Here is a 22077-nt window from a genome sequence, read left to right on the forward strand (position 1 = left end):
GTGTGTGTGTGTATGTGTGTGTGCATGTGTGTGTATGTGTGTTGATAGAAGCAACAGCCATTCTAAGTTCCAAAAGAGATTCAGTAAATTATTCACTTGTACAACCAAGTTCATGTTCTTAAAAGCTTTATTCATATAAGCATCTCAGAGTACCACAAACATTTTGTTCATTATACTTGTAATAATTTAGCTAAAATGTTTAACTTTGGTTATTGGAATACATTCTGGGTGAGGTTTTCATTGCATTTGCTGGAATTTTAGTCTGTTTAAGCCCTCATTTTGTGCCTGGGTCCCAATGTCTAACCCTTCTGACCCCACTGCCCTCAGACAGCAGTCCCATGAGAGGACGTCCTCAGAGGGAGAGCTGAGGATGATCTGTGGGACAATGGGTAGAGTTCCAAGCTTCTGGCTGCCTTTTCCTCTCAGCACTGTCCTGTGTACAACTGTCTTTCATGCATTAAAATGTCAGCCCAGACCATCAGCCCACTTCGCTCGATGAGCCTCCTTTTATGCTCAGACACTTCCTTGAGTGCGGGCCGACCACAAAGACAATCTGGCGGGACTCGGTTGCTATCCTGGTATTAATAAGGAAATACAGTGCACTTAGGGCAGAGAGGATTCCTTCTTTACCCCCAAATTCATGAGTCAAAAGTAAATAAAAAGGAAAAACAAGAGTTCCTGAGCTGGTAGCAACCACAAGCCACAGGCGGGGTCATACATTGTAAAATAGTTTAGTTATTAGTTACTAACACCCGTGCCTCTATGCAAACAGTTCCCTCAGATTATGCTGTTGGCAAATAGTCCCTAAGAAATTGATTTGGGCTTTGAACTGCCAGAAGCTGCAAGTATTACTTTCTCAGTCCAATTTATAGTTTGAAACTCCTCTAATCTGGAAATGCTAATGCACTTATACAAAAACATCCAGAAAGCCCACATGTTTTAGGATACAGGGGCTAATGAGCCAGTTTGTGGAGCACTAAATCAGTTTCTTTTCTTTCAGCCATTTAAAATAAAAAAACAACCTCAAGCAAACAAAATACCCAAAAACAAATAGCCACAAAAATATGCAAAACAAAAACCAGCCAAATAAACAAATAAAAAGCACCCCTAATCAGAGGATGAAATAAAGAAGATCAAGGTCAAAAGGATATCATTACTTTTAATATTAAAACGATCACTCTAACTTGCTTCTCTTTATTGTGTTAAATAATACATTTTAAATCTTTTTATTAATTAAGTTATTTATTACTTTACGTCCCCATTGCAGCTTTCCCTTCCTCCCCTCCTCCCAGTGCTCCCTCTCTCCACCTCCAATCATCCCTCCTCCCCTTCTCCTCACAACCAGACTGCTTGTTTTGTTTTTGTTTCTTTTTAACGATAAATACAATGTGTTATTTAAGCACAGAGGGTTATCATGTGAACTGCACACAGTTTAGACAAAGTAAAGTGTATGTTCACATTTATGTACGGCAGAGATGGGGGTAGAAAAAGAAAGGATCGTATTTAGGAACGTGAGGCCGGGGGGCCTTCATATTATTCCCACAACTCTTCTGTAAGTCTGTTATTTTAGTATGAAACAAAGTGGTTTACAAAGGCACTCCTGAAACACCCCAGAATGTTTCCCCTCTGCTTTTAAGGGAGTCAAGGTCTGAGTCTCTCACTCCCCCACTTGTGGAGCTGGGATGGTGGTGATGCTGCAGACCGCAGATCAGAGGTGCAAAACGAAAAGGAAGAAGGAAAGGATAGAAGAGGCACCTTCTCCATCCTTCCTGGAGCCCCTGAAAGGAGACGAGCGACTCCTCAGCATGGAAGAGCGCTAAGGCTGCAGGGGGAGCCAACCTTTAGACATTGCGACACGTGGCTGCAGTGTACACATCTGTTGGGTTGCATTCATAGCTGGGCTGGGATTCATATGGTCACCCCATTAGAGTGGAGGGCCTGTAGGAGGGTGGGTGGGAAGCTAAACAGGGCTGCAGCCCCCTCTCAGCTCAGCGCTTAGAACATGCTCCATGCTTCTGTGATACAAAGTTCTGTCTTGGTTTTCCAGTCCAGCTGGAGCAATGACAACAACCAGAGCTCTTTAGGTAAAGCTTGAGAGGATGCTCGTGTTTGCTTCCTCTGTTCCTATTATTTCCACAATGTTGTCAACTCCCAAGACGAAAGAAATGATGAATCTGCAGCTGCTTGAGAAGAAATATTTGTTGGCAACAAGAAGAGAGATAGTGATCTTCCTTCTCCCAAAAAACCCCTCAGATTTAACACTTGAATAAAGATGGTGACATCTTCTTTTTTTTTTTTCTTTTTCCATTTTTTTATTATTATTGATTTATTCTTGTTACATCTCAATGGTTATCCCATCCCTTGTATCCTCCCATTCTTCCCTCCCTCCCATTTTCCCCTTATTCCCCTCCCCTATGACAGTTCCTGAGGGGGATTACCTCCCCCTCTATATGATCATAGGGTATCAAGTCTCTTCTTGGTAACCTGCTGTCCTTCTAGACAATGGACAGAACACTCTCCACAGTAAAGTGGAGAGTGGGATATTACGTTCTCACACACTCTGGTGCCTCACCTCTGACCATGTCCCCTGGATGGGGAGACCTGATGGCACTCAGAGGATGGTGACATCTTCTAATAGCCACTTTCTCCCTTTGCTTCTGTAGTTGAGAGAGTGCGACAGGACTTACCAGGAAACTTTTAGCCAGTAGCTGCAAATATCACACAGTAAGGATCTCAAGTGTCACGTTCAAACTGAGCCTTCCTCTCCTGAGTCTGACTTTAACCTGGTCCCACACATCTAGAGCAAGGTGCATTCTAGACACATGGTTTGTTTCACAGAAGCATTTGGGACAGACAGGCTCAGAACTGCATTTTGAGGGGTCTTTATGAAGGGGCTGGCCACCTGATTCACAGATAAGTGAGGGGCCAGGCTCAGTCCTGAAGCAGCCCAGAAGCAGCCAGTAGCTCATACAGGGATGGGTGACCCAGCAGCCTCCCCCTCGGCTTATGATGGTTATGCAAATCAGAGCTGCTTTCTAGTGGGGGTGGGGGGCGGGTTTAGAATCCAAAGCAATAAGAGCTCAGCAGCCAGACTCTTCCAGAAGTAGGAAAAGGGAAGGAAGAGGAAGATGGATGCATGATTAAGCAGAAACAAGGCAACAGAAGCTACAAAGTGAAGGGAAGATGAAGACAGTTTGAGTTGACACCGACCAAACAGTGAGCCACCACAATGTCACAGCGTGGAGGAGAGCCATGGGTGGCTTGATCTCCTGGAGAAGTTTCCAGAGTCAATATGGCAGACAGATTAAAGTTACTGCTGGCTTCTGTCTGACAGTCCAGTCTTTGTGAAGCTTGTCAGTGCAGCTATAGAGACTGCCAATCTGCCCTTCCTTTTGCATACTCACCACTGGTAACCAAGGAAGCCACGGTGGCACTTTACTGGAGTGATGCCCTTGCTGGCTTCCCCTTTCTCTCTTGTTCCTGTGGGCACCAGGCTTTGGGGCTTTGCAAGTCTCTTTCCTGTCACTCTCAGTCACCCGGCTCTGGCCCTGTTCCTCTTTCTTTGGTATGTGCCTCTTTGTCTCTTGAATATTTCCTCACACAGTCTAGGGTCTTCTGAAGCTATTTTAATCTAGCACCAAAACACACTATGTTGCAATGAATTCAGTTCAGTTTTCCTGATTTCTCCTCTAAAAGGTGGATGGAGGAAGTGCTCTCCCTCAGCATTGTCCAGAAGGGCACTGCGAGATGCTGCCCAGCTCCTGCCTGCCCAGGCTCATCAGATGCAGCGAATATGCACTTCAACTTTAGAGCCCTCTAAATTCTAGCAAGAAAAGATATTAAAGGTGAATTCAGATAATTACTAAAAATAATTTTAAATGGCCACACAGTTAATATATTATACATCATGACATCATTCTTTCTCATGGAAAAGGAAGAAAGGAAAAGGGAGGAATGAAAAGAGAGACAGTTAAATTCATGTTATAAAATTCCATTTTCCTAGTTTATCTTTATCCTGCCCTGACTCAACTTGTTTATTTTACTTTATAAATATATCTTCCCTGAATATACTGAAGACTTCACTATCTATGGTCCCTTCAAGTTCTTAATTTTTCCAAGAATTTCATGTATGAGTGCTGTACTTATGTCATTTCCTCTTCCCTTTTCCTCTTTCCAACCAATCCAGTGCACCCAAATTCATCGCCTCTTTAATTATTGTTATATGCACACACACTACCCATATATATCTATCCTACTGAATCCATTTAGCTTTGCTCCTATGTACATGTGTGACCACCAGGTATTAGGTAACCAATCAGGGAGCTCATCCCAGGGGAAGAGTTATTTTCCCTCTTTCAACAGTCAATTAAGACTTCTGGAGTTTGTTAAGATACTGATTCATGGGCCCTAGGAATTAGGTTAAAAACCCCACAGGAGTTTGGTATGCCAGCATATAAGGCGCCTATTTTCAGAGGACATGGAACCAGCATACTGTGTCATGAATAGAATACGGCAAACAAACAATATAATGAATAAACAAAATGAAATCTTTGATCCTACTCAGTGAACGTTTCCTGACCTAATAACTCTTTCCAACCTCTTTACCTAACAGATCACCTTTAGGAAATTACTGTTTACTGACAGAGGCACTCAAAGCGGGACCAACCACCTTTACCACTGACACATAATTCTTAAAGGATGCGGACTAAGAATGATAATGTGCTGAAATGGAAGGGGACCACTCAAGCAGGCATAGTTAACCTCTTGCAATTTAGCCAGACAGTATTGCTCCGTGCATTAGACAAGTATTTGTTGGCTTACTATGACTGTGATGGACTCTAAAGACCAACTGATTGACTGAAAAGGGGTGTTCTTATCCCTATACTATGTAAAAAGACAGTGGCTAACACTTTCTATGCCAGTTTAGAATGACAAAAAAATTCAGCTCTGCACAGGCTTACAGCTGGTATCACTACATGCAGATATGTGTTACTAATAGACATGGTATTCAATATTGCCACTGGTATTTTCCTTAAAGAAATGTTTCTATGTACGTTTGAGACTCTTTTAGTTTTATTTAACTATTCAGTGGTAACCAAATGACTGGGAACAAGCTTGGAGACAACTTACTAATAGCTCTAGAGAATAACAAAATAAAGGGAACTTAGCATTTTTTTATTAATTTATTCAGATTACATCTAAATTGTTATCTGCTTGCTTGTCTCCTCCCGTTCCTTCCTCCCTCCCTCTTTCACCCTATTCCCCTCCCCTAGTTCTGTGACAGAAGGGGGCCTCCTCCACCACCATATGGTCACAGCCTTCAAGTCTCATTCTGGTAGCCTGCCTATTCTTTCTCTGAGTGCTACCTGGCCTCCCCACCAAGGGGAAGTGGTCAAATATGGGGAACCAGAGCTCATGTCAGCAACAGTCCCCGCCCTCCACACAACTGTGGAGAATGGAACTTAGTATTTTGATGACCACTGGCAGCTATCCTATTCTTAAACCAGGCACTTGTGTTTTTCTTCTCATTTAATTTTGCTACAAGACTCTAAAACCCAAATTGCTTTCTTCTGCAAAGCAAAATGCATCTCATTAGCTTTTCTGCTAAGGCCAATTTATGCAAATCCAACATTATTAACTAACTAATTGAAGTGACCTTAGTTTGTAAGGAAAGAAATAATGTGGCATTGAGGTATAGGAGAAATATTAGGGCTTGAAGCATTCCTGCTTGCCCAATCCCCAGCATCTCAAAAACAGCATGACACAATGAAAGCTCCACACTGAGATCCCCGCTGATCACCAGAGAGGGATGGCTAAAACTCTAGCCTGTGCCTAGGCCATCTCAGCCTCCAGTCTCCTCCCCTCTTTCTCCTTCTTAGTCACTATGGGTATTACAAAAAATAGAGAGAGAGAGAAAGAGAGAGAGAGAGAGAGAAATCAGTGAATTTTAATATGCCATACTGCTCTGAACAGGTGATGAATAAATAAACAATAAGAAAATTAAAGACTAGAGTATTATATCTGTTTTTCTTAGAATCATTTATAAACAAGACTTTTTGCTTCATAGTGTCTTTAGTCTGAAAGCTATGCTATGGGATGTATGGGACCAATAGAATAGTCTACATTATTTTATCTCTACCATGGACATTTTTGATATTTAAAGGAACTTGTAAAAATAGGGAACTAAGATGATTTCTTTTCTGTTGACAGAAACATGTTAGAATCTAGCTTTCCTGTGGCTTTTCTGAAAAGAATTGAGATATTCCTTTTGTGGCCTGCTGAATCAGAGTTGATATCTGGAACAAAAATAATATTGAAGCCTTCAAAATTGATGTGACAAAGACAGAACTCATAGGGAAACATCTGTATTGTTATTAAACAATTCTAGAGAAACTTATGCACTGTGGATCTAAGCCTGGAACCAGTGTGAGGAAGCATACTGCAAGCTTTACAGGCACTGCTGGCGACAGTCCTGAGCACCTTTGAAAACCCCTTTTCAATTAGCAAGCTTTGAGTCTTTCTAGACAATGCCCTGTCCAGTTAGCTCCTTTTGATTTTATAAGAATGAGCTGATCGTAAACACACCCTTATAGCTTTGACTGGATAGATCAGAAATTCAAAAAAGCCAACAAGAAAAGACATCTACAGTCCTGTGACTGAAATGCAGACTGTGTGTGTGTGTGTGTGTGTGTGTGTGTGTGTGTGTGTAAATCAATAAAACAGAGCCCACTTTTTGTGTCATCCTACTGAATAGCTATAGGGGTTGTAATATGCTAAATGCTAATAAACTATGCATGCTACTTACAACACTCATGAATCAAACCATTCTCAGAATCAGGAGGTTACTGGTCAGAAACTGGTTAGAACTGTAGCCCCAGTCTATCTGTCCAATTGTAACCCACAGTGGGTCCCAGATGCCACTGAGGAAAGTTCCCCCCAGGCAACCTCATATCCAATAGCCTAAAGAGAACTGTTCTCCCTCCTATGCAGTGGCAGGCTTCACAGCAGCATCTCCTAACCAGCCTTGGCACACCATACTTTAACCAAAAGCCTTTTTTTTCTTCCAAAGCAACATAAATCTCCGCCACATCCCTAGGCCACCAAAATTAAACTCCATGCGGAGGGCATGACAAGCTAAGTTCTGAAATTGCTAATGACACTGCCAGTGTTTCACAGGGCTGTGTGCACATTTGAATTCGCAGCCGTTGCCCTCTATCTACCTCACCTCTTGCCATATGCCCAAACAGGAACAATTTGGTCATTGCACAGAACACATTAGGAAAAAAAAGAAGCCAAGCATGGTAGCTCATACTCGTAAACTTAACGCTACCAAGGCAGAGAGACAGGAGGATCCTTGAGGATTGCTGGACAGCTAGTCTACCTGAATTGGAGAGTTCCCGGTTCAATGAAAGACCCTTTCTTAAAAAATAAGGTGGACAGAGACAGAGGGAGGGATGCACTTGATGTCAGTCTCCAGCCTGCACCACTCCTGACCCCCAACAGAGACGACAGAGGTCACACACGTGACTACTTCTTACTGTCCATATTATTCATCTCCCTTCAAGCAACACATAGGTACAGAACATGGAGGAACACGCTCTGCAGAAACCAGCATAGAAAAGCCTTGCCCACAAGAGTGAGCCGTGAGTACTGGTGGCATATGCCTTTAATTCTAGCACTCAGGAAGCAGAGGCAGGTGGAACTCTGAGTTCAAGGCCAGCCTGGTCTACTAGTTCCAGGACATCCAAAGCTACACAGAGAAAGCTGTCTTGAAAAACAAAACAAAAAACAAAAATGTACTTCTGTAATCCCAGCACTCAGAGAGGCAGAGGCAGGTGGATCTCTGTGAGTTTGAGGCCAGCCTGGTCTACCAAGTGAGTCCAGGACAGCCAACGCTACACAGAGAAACTCTATCTCAAAACAAACAAACAAACGAACAAACAAACTCCGGTAGAAGTCAAAGAATCAAATTGGGAGAAGCAAAGCTTTACTCTGATAGGTCTGTGCCAGGGGCCAGACAGGAATCAGAACCCTGGGAGTGCCCAGTGGCCAGCTGATCTTAAAACAGGGCCTGTGAATTCATTCTCTTATCACACATGGAACCTTCTAGTGGGGCACAAGTAGGGCATTGTCAGAGCTGCTGATACTTCATGGGAAGCTAGAAATCTAGGCTTCTGTATGAAATACACCAACCTTAAAATTGTGGCTAATAAAAAAAACAAATGATATCATCCAAATAAAGCAGGCCTGTTGTTCAGGTGCAGCTCATGTGGAACTTTCCTAACTGCAATGATGAAGTCAGAAGCAGCCAAGATAGATGCTCTGGACTCAGTGCTTTGCTTTCGACTGCATCACTAAGCTACATCCAGGGCAACTTTACTCTGAGCAGAGGAGGAACCTGGGAAGATTGGAATTCCTGTGGTTCTCTGCCTCCTGAAAAATGCTCGACACATGCCAAAAGGAGGCCACGGGACTCAGAAGGCAGTTTCAGGGAGAAATGAGGCTGATATATTTCACTGAAGAGCTCTATTCCATGTCTGTTAAGAATGTTCCTCTCCAATAAAGCAGGTCCTCTTACCTGAGCTCTCCTAGGAATGCCGGCCTGTCAGTGCTTGCTGTTCGATAGACTTTTGCCAAAACTACTGTTTTTTCCAAAGGCCCTCATGCTCTCTCCAGCTTCGGGTTGCAATCTCACATTTGGGACGGTAAAAATAGAAGACACTGAGGAAAGAAGGAAATGCTTCTGTTTACATATTTCTTCATGCGGTGACAACATTTTATTTAAAGAGGCAAAGGAGGTTGCAATGCAGTCTGGATGTCCAGCATCTGGCATGTGGAGCATTGTGCTAAGTGCTGATGTTTGAAATGGCCAAAGGTGCACACACAGTTACATACGTTTACACACACACACACACACACACACACACACACACACACACACACACACACACACACACTGCTGCATGAGGTGGAGCTACAGTGCCTGCATTTCTGATATTAGAATGTTAAACTTGGATTTGGAGACAAGTCTTTGCCATCCTTTAATTCACTCATGAGAGAAGTATTATTTTGACTAACATTTCCTGGGAACTGCAGAATTCTGTATCAGATACATCAGAGTTGAAGGAAATGCTCGCCTTGGGGCATTCTGACTAGGATGGCAAAATAAACAAACAAATCAAGCTAATAAATACTGGTAATTGTTACAAAGAAGTGAAGTAGGGAAAGAAAAGTGAACATTGGAGAGAAAAAGGAGGCCAGAGCAATCCCTGCTAGGGAAGGAATGTTCGAGCAGCCATGTGAAGGAGAGAGGGCAGGGAGACCTAGAGGAAAAGCAAAAGGCAGAGCAACCTTAGGGAAGTGACAGGTAACCCGGGGTGAGTGAGGAGTGAAGTCAGAACTGGTGTGAAGCTGTGAAAGTGTGGGGTAAAAGTGTGTGAGAAAAGCTGAGGACATGAAGATCACTTTCATTACCCAGAGGACAGTGTTGCCATTTATTCTCAAGGGTAGAAACCCGGAAGGAGCAAGTTGGGGCGAGAAGATTGTGAGTTTGAGCCTAGTAATCTTAAGTTTTCAGGGTCTACCAGATGGCTAAGTGGAGAAGCCAAGTAGTTGGTTGAATATGAGTCAAGTGGGCTGGAACTAGAATAGGATTTTAGGAGTCAGTGTTAGTGTTTGGATGCTATTTAAATCTTGAGACTAGATGACATCACCTAGTCTTAGGGAGTGAACCAGATAGGAAGGTCTACTGAGCATGTGTTGGAACACTGATGGTGTTCCTTAGCCTTCTTGGCGGAGCAGAGAGTTTGGAAAGGAAAGTTATAGGAGGTGAAAGGCAAGCCATGCAAGAATCCTGCCCTGGGAACCAAGTGAAGGAAGTGCTAATGGGGAAAAAGTGGCAGATAATTGTGTTAAATTCCACTGCCAGATCAAGCTGAGAGCTAGGAAACCCCCTAAAGACAGAGGTGTTGAAACAGCAGTATAGGAGTTATTCCCACCTATGTAGAAAGCATTTAAGATAGAATAGGAAAAGTAAACAGCAGAGCTGCTCAAAATGGGTATTCTGACCAGCACGGTAATGCCAGCTCTAAATCCCAGCACTGGGAAGGCAGAGGCAGGCAGGGAGCTCTGTGAGTTCAAGGTCAGTCTAGTGTACATAGTGAAACCCTGTTTCAAAATAAATGAATTAATAAACAAAATAAAATAAATAGGTGTGTTTCCTATATCCATGAAAAGATGTCACGATACTATATTAACAGCAGCACTCTGTCAAGATATTATGGAGGACCATGAAGGCAAAGATACAAACATTAGATCAAGAAAAGGTCTGTCAGGACTTCTGTGTCTTCTTAAGCCTCCTTCCTGAGTGAGAAGTTGGAAGCAGAGAGGGACTAAAGCACAGATCCTGCCTAGGACCTGTGGAGCTGAGCATACAGTTGGGGGTGTCTGTTTCCCAGCTCAGTGCTCTCAACGCTGGACCAATTTGCTGGCCTTCTTTTAGGAGATTTGAGTCTTGTGAATTAGCAAATGAATGTAATAAAATCAAGGACTCTGTGCTGTGAAGTGTATTTTGTTCATTTACTTTGACAAGGATAGTTCAATTATTTATGTGGCCTGATAGTATACACAGGAGAATGCACTGTGGTGTGCTTGGGGAAAGTAATGAATTTCTTCTAATTCAGCTCTCTATTTATTTCCCTGCAATTAAATCTTTGTGAAGAAGTAGAGCAAGGCTATTGGGGTTTGGGGACAGGGGAATGACATTGTCACCATCCCTGGTCAGCTTTAGCTGCCATACAGATCCCTAGGTGATTGTATAATTACTCTTGCTTGATGCGTTTATTCTATTTTCTGCTTTGGTGACACTAATATCTCACTTCTGAACTTTCTTATTACATAACTAAAATAAATGTCCATAGATCTAATGTGTACCAGTGGCCATTTTGAAAAGAAAATTGAATTTTCTCATGCCACCACCATGGCAGGGACATCTATAACACACTTTACCTCTACACTTCCTACCCCTGTTCCTGGCAAATCCAGGTCAACCTTATCAATAGCTGTATTATCTGCTCCCTGGACGTCACTTTCCTATGAGGCCCAAAGGGCTCCACTGATTCCACAGATTCTCATGCCCATGTGGACTATACAGTCCCACACGGCCTAAGTAAAACAAGAGAGGCTGGAGCCCAGTCTTCTCCTTTTAACCTGGTTTCACCTCTTGCCTTAAGTATTTTTCCTTTTGTGGACACTCTTCTTAAAAAGTGCTATGAGCCATCAGAGACTAAGCTTGTGTTAATGCCCTAGTCCCAATGTGTTGGTACCTGGGGAAAGTACCTTTGAGAGGTGATGAACCTTAGATGACCCCAGGAAGGAGATAGTCCTCATGATAGGATTAGTAGCTTTATAAGAAGAAGAACGGAGAGATCTTCTCTGTATCCTGTAAGGACCAAGCAACGTGGGCCACTGACGACCATGAGCCAGGACAGATTCAGCCAGCAGCATCTTCATCTTGAACCACAGACCTACTCGGCCCCACCCCTGCCCATGCTATGCTATTCCCTCATGACAACGTGAAATACAGCCACGTTCCTGGATCCGGTGAACCAGCACCACCGCTTGGCTGCAGACACATCCCTTTGTTTTTCCTTCTGTACTTCTTGACAGGTGCACCCTCCCCTCCCCCAATCTCCCTTGAATAGGAAGACACGAGGGCTCTGCTGCTGTCACAAATTCTGCCATTTGCCAGACAGTGAACTTTACAATAATCTACACTAATCTGAAGTTTAACATGAAGAATCTCAAGGATTTCTAATCACAGTCAGCCAAGTAAATCAGACAAGAGTTACACACGCCTGCCATTCACTTTAAGTAACTAATTCCCAAAGTCACAGAAGTCTGGGGATTCTTTGTTTTGCAAGCATGTTTACAAGGGCGGCCACGTTGTTCTAAATGGAAATGACTATAGTATTTAATATTGGGATTGTCCTTTCTCACGAATGGATTTATCCTTCATAACGATTATCTTCTAGACACAGAAATAGCATTTCTGTAACTCAAAAATTGTTACCGGAGGCATTTAGCAGAATCTCGCTTTAAAATATATAATGATTTTTTCATCTTTATTCTCGCCCCCCTTCAAAAGGTTTCACTGCTCGTGATGTTTAACGTTATGCAGAGACGTGTTTCCGCCAATGAATATCGCCTTATGGTTACGCTCCAGCAAATAGCCTGCTGTGAGCTGATAAAGGGATTAATGCAGCCAAAATTCTTAATCTGTGAAATTACAAATTAAATTCTCATATTAAAAATACCACCCTGAGGTATTTTTTGTGGTTTTAATTCCCCTCTGGTGTTCTGCATACATTGTGCTTGTTAATGACAGGGACAAGGCTGTCTCAGTTGGCAGTCTGCTGCTCAGCGATAATGTGTAGGCATTTACTCCCTTACAGAAACTGGATTTAACCACTGGCTGATAAACTAAGTGGCAAGTGGGTAATAAGTCCATATTAACAGGAAAGTACTACTACAGAATTTGGAATTCACAGACACTTAAAACCCTGGCTTAAACTCAACCATCAAGCCAGATAGCATGGAGGGGGGAGATCAAGGTGGAAGTTACACTGCGTGGGGAAAACAAACACTTTTTTTTTTTTAAGTACAGTGAGCTGTAAGCTAGTGTGACCATTTGTACTTTTTGTCTTTTCCAGCATTAGGAAATCCATGATCAATTTATTGGATTTTTCCCCCTTGGCTTTAACCTTGAATTTTCTTTTTAAGTCTAGAATCTCTGTTATAACAGAAGTAAGATAGAAATATAGGCTGGGAATGATTGAGAAATTAATGGGGATTTGTAAGCATAAGGGGAGTATCAGGTCAATATATCTATAGTTACCTTAGGGGGGGAAAAAGAATAGAAGTAAGTGTTTTACACACACACACACACACACACACACACACACACACACACACGTTAAAAAGACTCAGGGGAGTTACTTAGGATTTTGTTCCAAAATAAAGGGTGACTGTGACTGTTGCTATGGAGAATCCAATATGGCAGGGATAGTCAAAAATTCTGGAGACAAAGAAAGTAACTTCATATCTACTATAAGTGATGTGAGCACAAGAACTAATACATGCATTATAAATATTTATGCATCTATGCAGTATGCTATTTTTAAGGCAATCAGGAAATATGTGAAGAAATATCACTAATGGGTCTTTGGAAAAAAACATATCACCACTGAATAAAAATATTCCTACTGCTGCCACAGTGTTTTTCAAAATTTCACAAGAATTCTGTTTCACACTTGGGAAGAAAGCTGAGATCCTCCCAGCCATAAATCTTCCCCCAAATTCTTTAAATGTAATTGAAAAGGCCTGTGTAAATATGAGCACTTTTATAAAAACAAAACAAAAACCCACCCAGGAATGTGTTTTGTTTTAAAAAGATCTAGAGAAGAGCTGTCTGTACCAAGAGCATGTGTCGTTAAAATGAATTACATGTCAATTGAGCGCATTAGCCAATGGCCAGCTCTGTTCCTCAGCTCACTGCCTAGCAGTGCTGTTTAAGGTTATTGTTACAGCCAAGATGGTCTCTGAAAATCAAACAGAAATGAATCATTTTTTCTCTGTGTACTGCAGCCAGTTAAAATAGTTCTGTATGCAGAAAGCACTAAATATGTAAATCATATTTTCCTTCTCCTTTATGACTGCTCAGATCATTTTTTGGACACACACATAATCAAATACAAAGACGTACAGCTGCTGACTGCAGAATAGAGATAGCAAAAAATGAATCCATTTTCTTCCTGGGTCTGGTAAGCTAGCAATTGAATGGCAGGGCTCCAATAAATATATGTATACACATACGATTCCCCTTCTGGCTTGAGCAATCTCTTGCGTGCGATCTCTCTCTCTCTCTCTCTCTCTCTCTCTCTCTCTCTCTCCCTCCCTCCCTCCCTCCCCCCCTCTCCTCTCTCTTGCGCGCGCGCACGCGCGCGCACACACACACACACACACACACACACACACACACATGAATGAGCCTATCTGTCTATATGCATGCTACATATTGACGACCAAGAGCTTTGATTGGATGCTACAGCCCTACTCACTATCAGTCAGCTCCCATAGCCGCGGGGGCAGATCGCTGAAATACTCGTGGCTCAAGGCGGCTTGTGCAGATAGCCTGTTCTTTGGGGAACACTGTAGAAGCTTGGAGGCCAGATCTTCAGCATGATTTACATAGCTGAGCCTGAAAACACAAGCAGAAACAGAGAAATTAGACCAAAGAAGAAATCCACTGAGTAGGACCTGAGACTCAGGCTAGTTTATGTCCTTCAATTTACTCCTGGCCAGGGAACCAAATTACCTGCTGAAACAAACAAGCCTAATGCAATGCGTTTTTCCAGTTACACCAAAATGGCCCTTTCTGTAGCTAAGCTAACTGTTGTTGACTTGAAATATTTTGAGTGTAAGCAAAGTACTGATTTTTACAGAATGGATGAAAGTAAGCTCAGAACTAGAAAATTATAGATGACAGTTTATCAAATAGTTGCCAGCATTTATTCATAGAATCTTTGTACGGCATACACATATGGATACATTTATAGGAAATTAATACCAAATAACTAGGGGAATTAAAATAGAGCTGTTATTAAGTTCTCTAGTTACTAAAATTACTTTTCCCTCTAAGAATTTATATTTTCTTGCCTTAAATAGGAGATTACTGAAGCAAGTGTCCTGCCAAATGCCAGCCATTCTGAGACCAGCATCCAGGTTAACGAACAGATACACTTAAATGATATGGGGCTGAATCAATTCAAGATGACCTTTAAAACAACAGTAGATAGGGGATATGTGTCTCAAGATTATTGGCGAAAAGGATAGAAGCAAAACCTTTGATGTGGCATAAGCTCTCCAACAAGTGACGGCCACGCTCAGTTATTCCCAGCTTTGCTTTTCATGGAAACTATTCTGCCGTTTGGTCAGAGCAATCAGACATGGGTAATTAACATAACACCGATGAGGCTCCCTTTAGAGGGCCTAGAACAGATGTCAGGCACTTTCCCCCATTCTCGTATTTAGTACAGTTTAACAAGGAAACTACCCCCATCTGGCAGTGTGGAGAGGAGGTGGAGATGGTGGTTGGTGGAAACGCTTGATGAGCAATTCATGTCCTCCGAAGGCTTCGCCATGGATCCCTGTGACTCTCGGAGGCAGCAGGCAGGGCTCAGGGCCAAGCTGCTCCAGGAATATTTTTAAGAATGCTGAGGGTTCTGAGCATGCCATTAGCCTTCGCCAGCAGCACAACACTCAAGCATCTCTGTAGGGGGTTAGGTGAGGGTGCTAGGAGAGGTCTAAGGGAGGGGAAAGGAGGTGCTGCACTCAGGTGGAGAGACAAAAGAAGGCGGAAGACTGGCCTGAGAGACCTCTTTACATCCTCCTGGCAGAAGGCGTTATGAATGGGTCCACTGCTGCAATGGCCAGTGGGTTTATCTGCTTGGCTCTTTGCTTTAAAGAGAGACCCATGGACTGGTTTCAAGTGTCTTTGGCTGAGAGACATTTGTCCACAGGGAAGAGTCATCCTCAAAGCCCTCTTCTCTCCCTTGCAGAGGGTCTAGGTCACCAACACTGTATCTTCCTGACTCAAGACCTCTCATGCTTACACACCTGCAGTTAGTATTTCTAAAAATCAACTTTGAAATAGAAAGACTTTGCAGTAAAGGCCCAATTACATTGAAAGTACTGATAATGTGTTACTACAGCGAACATCCCATTGCTGTCAATTTTATATCACTTTGATAAAATAGAGCAATCAAGCCAGACTGGAATCAGATCTAAGTTGGGGACCTGACACAATTTTGTACAAATTAAATAAATATCGTTTATTAAAAGAAGAAAGAATGCTGCCAATCACCTCAAACCCTATGTTACTATTTTGTGTACACAAAGAAACTGATGATTACAATAGTTGGTATGCTGGTACCCAACACTAAACTCATGACTGTAAACATGGAAACATTTCAAGTACAGAACAATGCATAGAGTTCTTTCTCTCCTTGGTTTTCTGAGATAGGATCTCATTTTGCAGTCAAGGCTGGTTTGGCATTCACTATGTAGTCAAGGCAGGTCTTGAACTCATGACCATTCTCCTGCCTCAGCTTCCTAAAGTGCTGGGATTAATACATAAGACATAACTGTTTCATGTTATAAGCCATGCATGGCTTGACATATTACTTCTGATCTTTTTGTTTTATTTATTTATGTATTTACTTATTTATTTATTCATCTTTGAGATGGGTTCTCTTGTAGTCCTGGCTGCCTTGGACTCGCTTTGTAGATCACACTGGCCTTGAACTCACAGAGATCCACCTTCTCTGCCTCCCAAGTGCTGGGACTAAAGGCATATGCCACCATGCCTGGTTTTATTTTCTCATCTAAGAAATAAAATGGATCATCGACGTATGTCTGCAGTCCCTCTACTACAAGAGCTATGTGTAGCACTTGAAACATGGCTTACTGCTTACACACTTGCAATTAGTATCCCTAAAAATCAACTTTGAACTTACCTAAATGTAATAATCTACATTCAAGTGAAACGAATTATTCCTAAACGTAAGAAATTCACCAATATAAGACAATCTCATTCTTTCCACCCAAGTTAAGTAAAAATTTTAATAATGTCTATGAAATACATTTTTAGTTGTGATATCAAGGTAATACACAAAGTTAAATTCATAAATAAAGTTCTTGTTTGGACATTTTACTATTTTCTCTTGTATTTCAAGAAAAGAACGAGCTTTGTCCTATTTCCCACCATGCATTTTTAGAACCAATGCTTTGGTCATGCTAGAACCACTCCTCTAGGTCCATCAAAGTTGTCTGATTGATATATATATATAAAATCACACCATGAGGAATATGTTTTATCTGAAGCCACCAGTTTACCTTATCAGAGGGCTATAATGGCTGTAGATATCAATTTCCTATTAGAATGGCATATTTTTCATATCTTCCATATTTACCCATTAATGTTTTATGCTGCACAAGGCTAGTAGTAATTAGACGCGTAACATTCTAGATATGTTATACTTTCCACATAAAGTATATCATCCTCATATGATCTTTTCTACATTTAACAAAACATTCTAAGCTGAAGTTCACATTTTTTTCATTAATTTAATGGGTGCATGGGCCTTTGGTATAATAGTTCTCTGACACCTTTTGTGACCTGCCCTGTTTCACATATATTACATAGCTGGGCTTAATTTTTATGAATTCAAGCAATCCCTGTGATTTAACAAGAAAGTTTAGTCCATTCACATTTTTAAAAATTTTAATGTTATAATTTATTCAGATTACATCTCAATTGTTGTCCTCTCACTTGTATCTTCCCTTTCCCACCCTCCCTCCCTCTTCCACCTAGACCTCTGACAGAAGGGGATCTCTTCCCCCATCATATGACCACAGCCAATCAGGTCTCATCCAGAAAGCCTGCTTCCCCTTCCTCTCTGTGCCACCACAGATTAATTAAAAAAAAAAAAAAATCAGTAGCCCTGCTGTATACAAATGACAAAGGAGCTGAGAAAGCAATTAGGGAAACTACCATTTACGTTTTTTTAAAGTAGCATATGTCTGGAATTGCTGCTATCCAGGTAATTTTGCATTGCAATCTTAAAACTCAATGTCTTCTGTCTTCCCTTTTAGCCAGATGTTTAATTGCTCATCTGTGTACTGGTGGCTACTCTTAACTCTCCTTTTCCATCTTTAAAAGGAGTTGTCATTTCCTTAGATGTGTAAGATCTTGCAGTAAATTTTCAAGAGATGATATAAAAAAAAACCCATGATTTCTCCCTTAGGATTATAATCAAACATCTAGGCTGGAAGTAACATCAATATACATTATAATTTTACTGATTATACAAATTTAAAAATATGCAGATATTAAGTTATGCAGTCAGCTGGCATATAAAGTATTGAATGTGTGCTTAATTCATTAGCACAAAGAAGGTTGTGAAGAGATAACACCAAAAATACTTGGCAAACAACTTTCAATAGGAAAAAAAACTTAATAGAACTTACAATTATTTATGATTAAGAATTATTGCTGGTTGTGGTGTCCATGCCCATAGGGGTAGGCTATATCAAAGAGGCAGAGGCAGGACTATAAGGCTAAACTGAGCTATATTTTTAAAAACAAGCTTTAATCCCAGTACTAAGGAGGTAGAAATATGTAGAACTCTGTGAGTTGGAGGTAAGCCTGGTTTATATATGAGTTATAGGCAAGCCTGGAAATCCTGCTTTAAAACAAAACAAAACAAAACAAAAACTCAAAAACCATTTTTAAACATACAACCCCTCAGCACACCTACCTTTAAAAAAATTTTAAACTCAAATTCCTGGAAAATCGAATATATTTTGCTAGAAAACATTTAATAGCTCACACCAAGTTTGTCATCAGCCTTTCTTGTTCAAGACGTCCCCCAAAGTGCAAAACATTACATGAATTTACAATTTTCTTGTTTGAAATATTTAAAAATGTGTGCTTCTATACAATGTGGACTTACCACAGACCTTTGAACTGGAGATTTGTGATTTTTCAAAGTAGAGGTTTTTACAACAGCACAAAATAAAATCTACGAAAGACATCACGAAACCATTAAGACTTAACTTATACCTGAGCCAACAAAATCAATGGCTACACAATTCTAGTGTGCGCTGTTTCAAACATGGGTGACATGGACAAAGAACTAAAGGCAGATTGCCAACAGAGACCTGCCTGCCAGCTGGCTCTGATGGCCGCCAGAAATGATGACTGCGGGTCTGGACCACTGTTGGTATCCGAGGATACCAGTTCTGAGCGATGAGGAAAGCTTAACGATTCTGCTCAACGTTGGTTCACCTCGTCTCTCTGAATGGCTCATACAGTGAAAAGATCCTGGCATGGGAACAGTTTAAAGATGTGACCAACATTGCCTGATTTCAGGAGAGGGCAGCTGATACAAATGGCAAGCACATCGTAGATGCTAGACAGGGAACTTACTAGCTGAGTTGGGATTCCAATACTGCCTATATCCACAAGCCCAAAGAAGCCCCATTGTGCTTACTCACGATGTATGACGAAGTTGATCCTGTCTCCTTTTACCTCACAGGCAGTAGAAGGCCGTTTTGTTGGCATCTATACTCCGCCCCCCGCCCCCGCCCTGTATCTAAGTGTTCAGCTGCACTTTAGGGCTGCGTGCCTTCAAATGTAAATGTTAATTTCCCTTCCACCTTAATATCCGGAAACTTCACTACATCTTCAGGTAACTGGAAGCCTTGCAAGGCCTGCAACTCCTGACAGCGACACAAGACAGCCTGCCACCAACAGCGTCATCCATGGCCAGACCTGAACGGGGCCCGGGGTGGGGGCCGGGGGCGCGGCGGGGCGAGGTTAGGGGTGCCCTCCCTTTCAGGAAAGCAGCATTAGCACTTGTGTCACATGCCCTCACATCATGGTAGCACCAAGACTTTTAATGTGACAGGACTCTCATAGGGGAGGGACACTCGGGAATGGATTATGGACTGAGTATGCAGAAGCAATGGAAAGACACCTTCATGTAACAAATCCTCAGCGCCTGTGAAGCTGGAGGGAAAGGAAGGGAATGAACATCCCCACGGCAGCAGAGGCTTTTTTTTTTCTATCATGTATTTCATCCCAATATCAGCCCCCTCCCTCCCCCACCGTCACGCCCCTCCCCCACTTCCCCTCTTCCCCAGATCCACTCCTCCTCTGTTTCCCTTCAGGAAAGGGCAGTCCTCCTGGGAATATCAACCAAATATCAAGTTGCAGTAAGACTAGGCACCTCCTCCAGAGGTGACCCAATAGAAGGAAAGGGTTCCAGAAGCCGGCAAAAGAGCAAACGACACAAACCATAACATGCATGCAGAGGTCCTAGGTCAGATCCACGTAGGCTCCCTGCTTGGTGGGTCAGTCTCTGTGAGCGGCCATGAGCCCTGCTTAGTTGATTCTGTGAGCTTTCTCTTGGCATCTTTGATTCATTAATCCAGTAATGAGGCAACAGAGAGCCAGCTCCTCCAGGTTTTCCCACGTAGGTCAGAACTCTTGTAAATATTGCTCCTGATTTTAATTCTGTCTCAGGGGTCCTAGTTAGCCCACCTCATGGACTTCTTGGTGGGATAGTAATGGATTTATAGGGCACATGTCTGCACAGATCATATGCCTGGCAATGATGTCTCCTGCCCTTCAGATAATTCCCAAACCTGTGACCAAAAGCCACAGAACTACCCAAACTACAGACGGCAAGTGGGAAAGCCACTGGGAAAGGCTGACTTTTCCATCAAAGCACCGGAAGAAACATCACCAATCCTTTGACTATAAATCAAGCTTTAGGGTAATCTTTACTTGCCTGCCCAATAATTCAAAGCACATTAGAGTACGCCAATTCAAATGATGTTTTTCTCATCTTTTATGTAATTGTCTAACTTTGGCTTTTCTTTTCTACTTTCTTCAAAAGATGCACATTAGACTCATTAGACTCTATGATTGCTGCTGCGGCATTACGTTGTTTCTTTATCCGTGCTTGCTAATTTATTAAATCACCTTCCGTCTCCTGGTTCAGACATTCCTTGCTACCTTAAAAACAAATCCATGGTTGCTTTATTTATTTATATGTATTTACTTACTATTACATGAGCTTGATGTATTTGCTTAGCATTTGTTGTTCCCTAAATTTCATGTCCATCAATTCTGGAAAACCTGCCCTAGTTCTGACCCTTTCGGAAGTCTCTTTCCTCACCTGTAACTCCTGTGCAAATTCTCCACATCAGTAATGACTTGTCCATGTTCTTCCTCTGTTGCTCCCTGTCCTCTCTGATAGGAAATCACCTCAGAGCCAGTTATTTGCACTTAATAGGCGTAGTATATAATTTATTAATACTCATATATATTCATATATGAGAAACATTATCTGACAATTCTTAATAACTGAAGTTGTGATTTCGGAGGGAGTTTAACCCAGCTTCTCTTGCCGCTGAGTTTCAATCCCAGTGGTTTCCTCGATTGCTTTGTAACTCCGGCTGGTGAGCTCACGCTTGCACGCTGCTGGTGATACAGCCATCAGGATTTTTGAGGAGCAGAGACTGAGAATGCGCTTCTTCTCCATGGGGATTTGCTTTTACTTTTTCCAAGAGCCCCAGGGCTCTCCCAGGACCCAGAGACTTCATAGATTCTTGCTGCTGGATTTTGAAACCCCATAAGTTGTGTAGATTTAGGCCAGACCTGAAGGAATTCTCACGGGAGATATTTTCATCTCTATCTAGAGGGAAACTGGTATGAAATTTTTACTTGCAGTTTCTCTTTTTTAGAAGCAGTTCTTGTAAAAAAACAAAAACAAAAACAAAAACAAAAACAAAAACTGACGCCCATTCCCATGCTTTGAGAACTATTGCTCTCCGTGGGGACTCTCCATCCTATGTCCTGTCTCTCTCAGGCCTACAGCAGTGTTTCCTACTTTAGACAGTGCCTCCAGGGAAACTGCAACCTTATTACTCTGGTTTCCTTTCCTCCTTCATTCTTTGTGTTACTAGAGCTTTCCCTTTTTGATGCACCTGTGAATTTGAAAGGATGTACCTTAGATAGCATTGCAGGTAATTTCCAGTGTTAGTGAAGAAAACTCCCAGTCATACACACACACACACACACACACACACACACACACACACACACACACACACACATTTATATATATGTATATTCATGTCCTGCACAATTTAATTACACACTATAAAATCATCTATAGTTGCAATTTTTACATCATTTTCCCTGGAATAATCACTAAATTGATGTTTCCTTGTGCTTCTACTTCCTCTTTACAAATCAGTTCTTTCAGGTCTTCTCTATTTAGGATCAGTAGTTTGCCATGTGAAGTTGATTTAGTCTCATCTTCTTCTACCAGATAATATTTTATTTCCTTAGTGTACTCAGCAAGACTCTATGCTTATGAAGGGTCAGAGAAAACCCCTAGCAGGCATGAGAAAATGTTCATTTCACATTCATTTTTAATGTTCATT

At 41.8% G+C, this 22077-nt stretch overlaps 1 protein-coding gene across 6 annotated transcripts in view; it reads right to left on the minus strand.

The window, feature by feature from the left end:
* Nucleotides 1-22077, minus strand: part of CDK14 (cyclin dependent kinase 14) — a 540806-nt gene that overhangs the window by 73776 nt on the left and 444953 nt on the right. For all 6 annotated transcript variants that reach the window (XM_084786935.1, XM_084786933.1, XM_084786934.1 and 3 more), the window contains 2 exons: nucleotides 14118-14257; nucleotides 8579-8721 (listed from right to left, as the gene is read on the minus strand). In XM_084786935.1, coding sequence (XP_084643061.1) covers nucleotides 8606-8721; nucleotides 14118-14257 — 256 coding nt within the window. In that variant the 3' untranslated portion in view covers nucleotides 8579-8605. The remainder of the gene's footprint in view (nucleotides 1-8578; nucleotides 8722-14117; nucleotides 14258-22077) is intronic.

The sequence above is a fragment of the Acomys minous genome, assembly GCF_964271855.1.
Source record: "Acomys minous genome assembly, chromosome: 6".
Lineage (NCBI taxonomy): Eukaryota > Metazoa > Chordata > Mammalia > Rodentia > Muridae > Acomys > Acomys minous.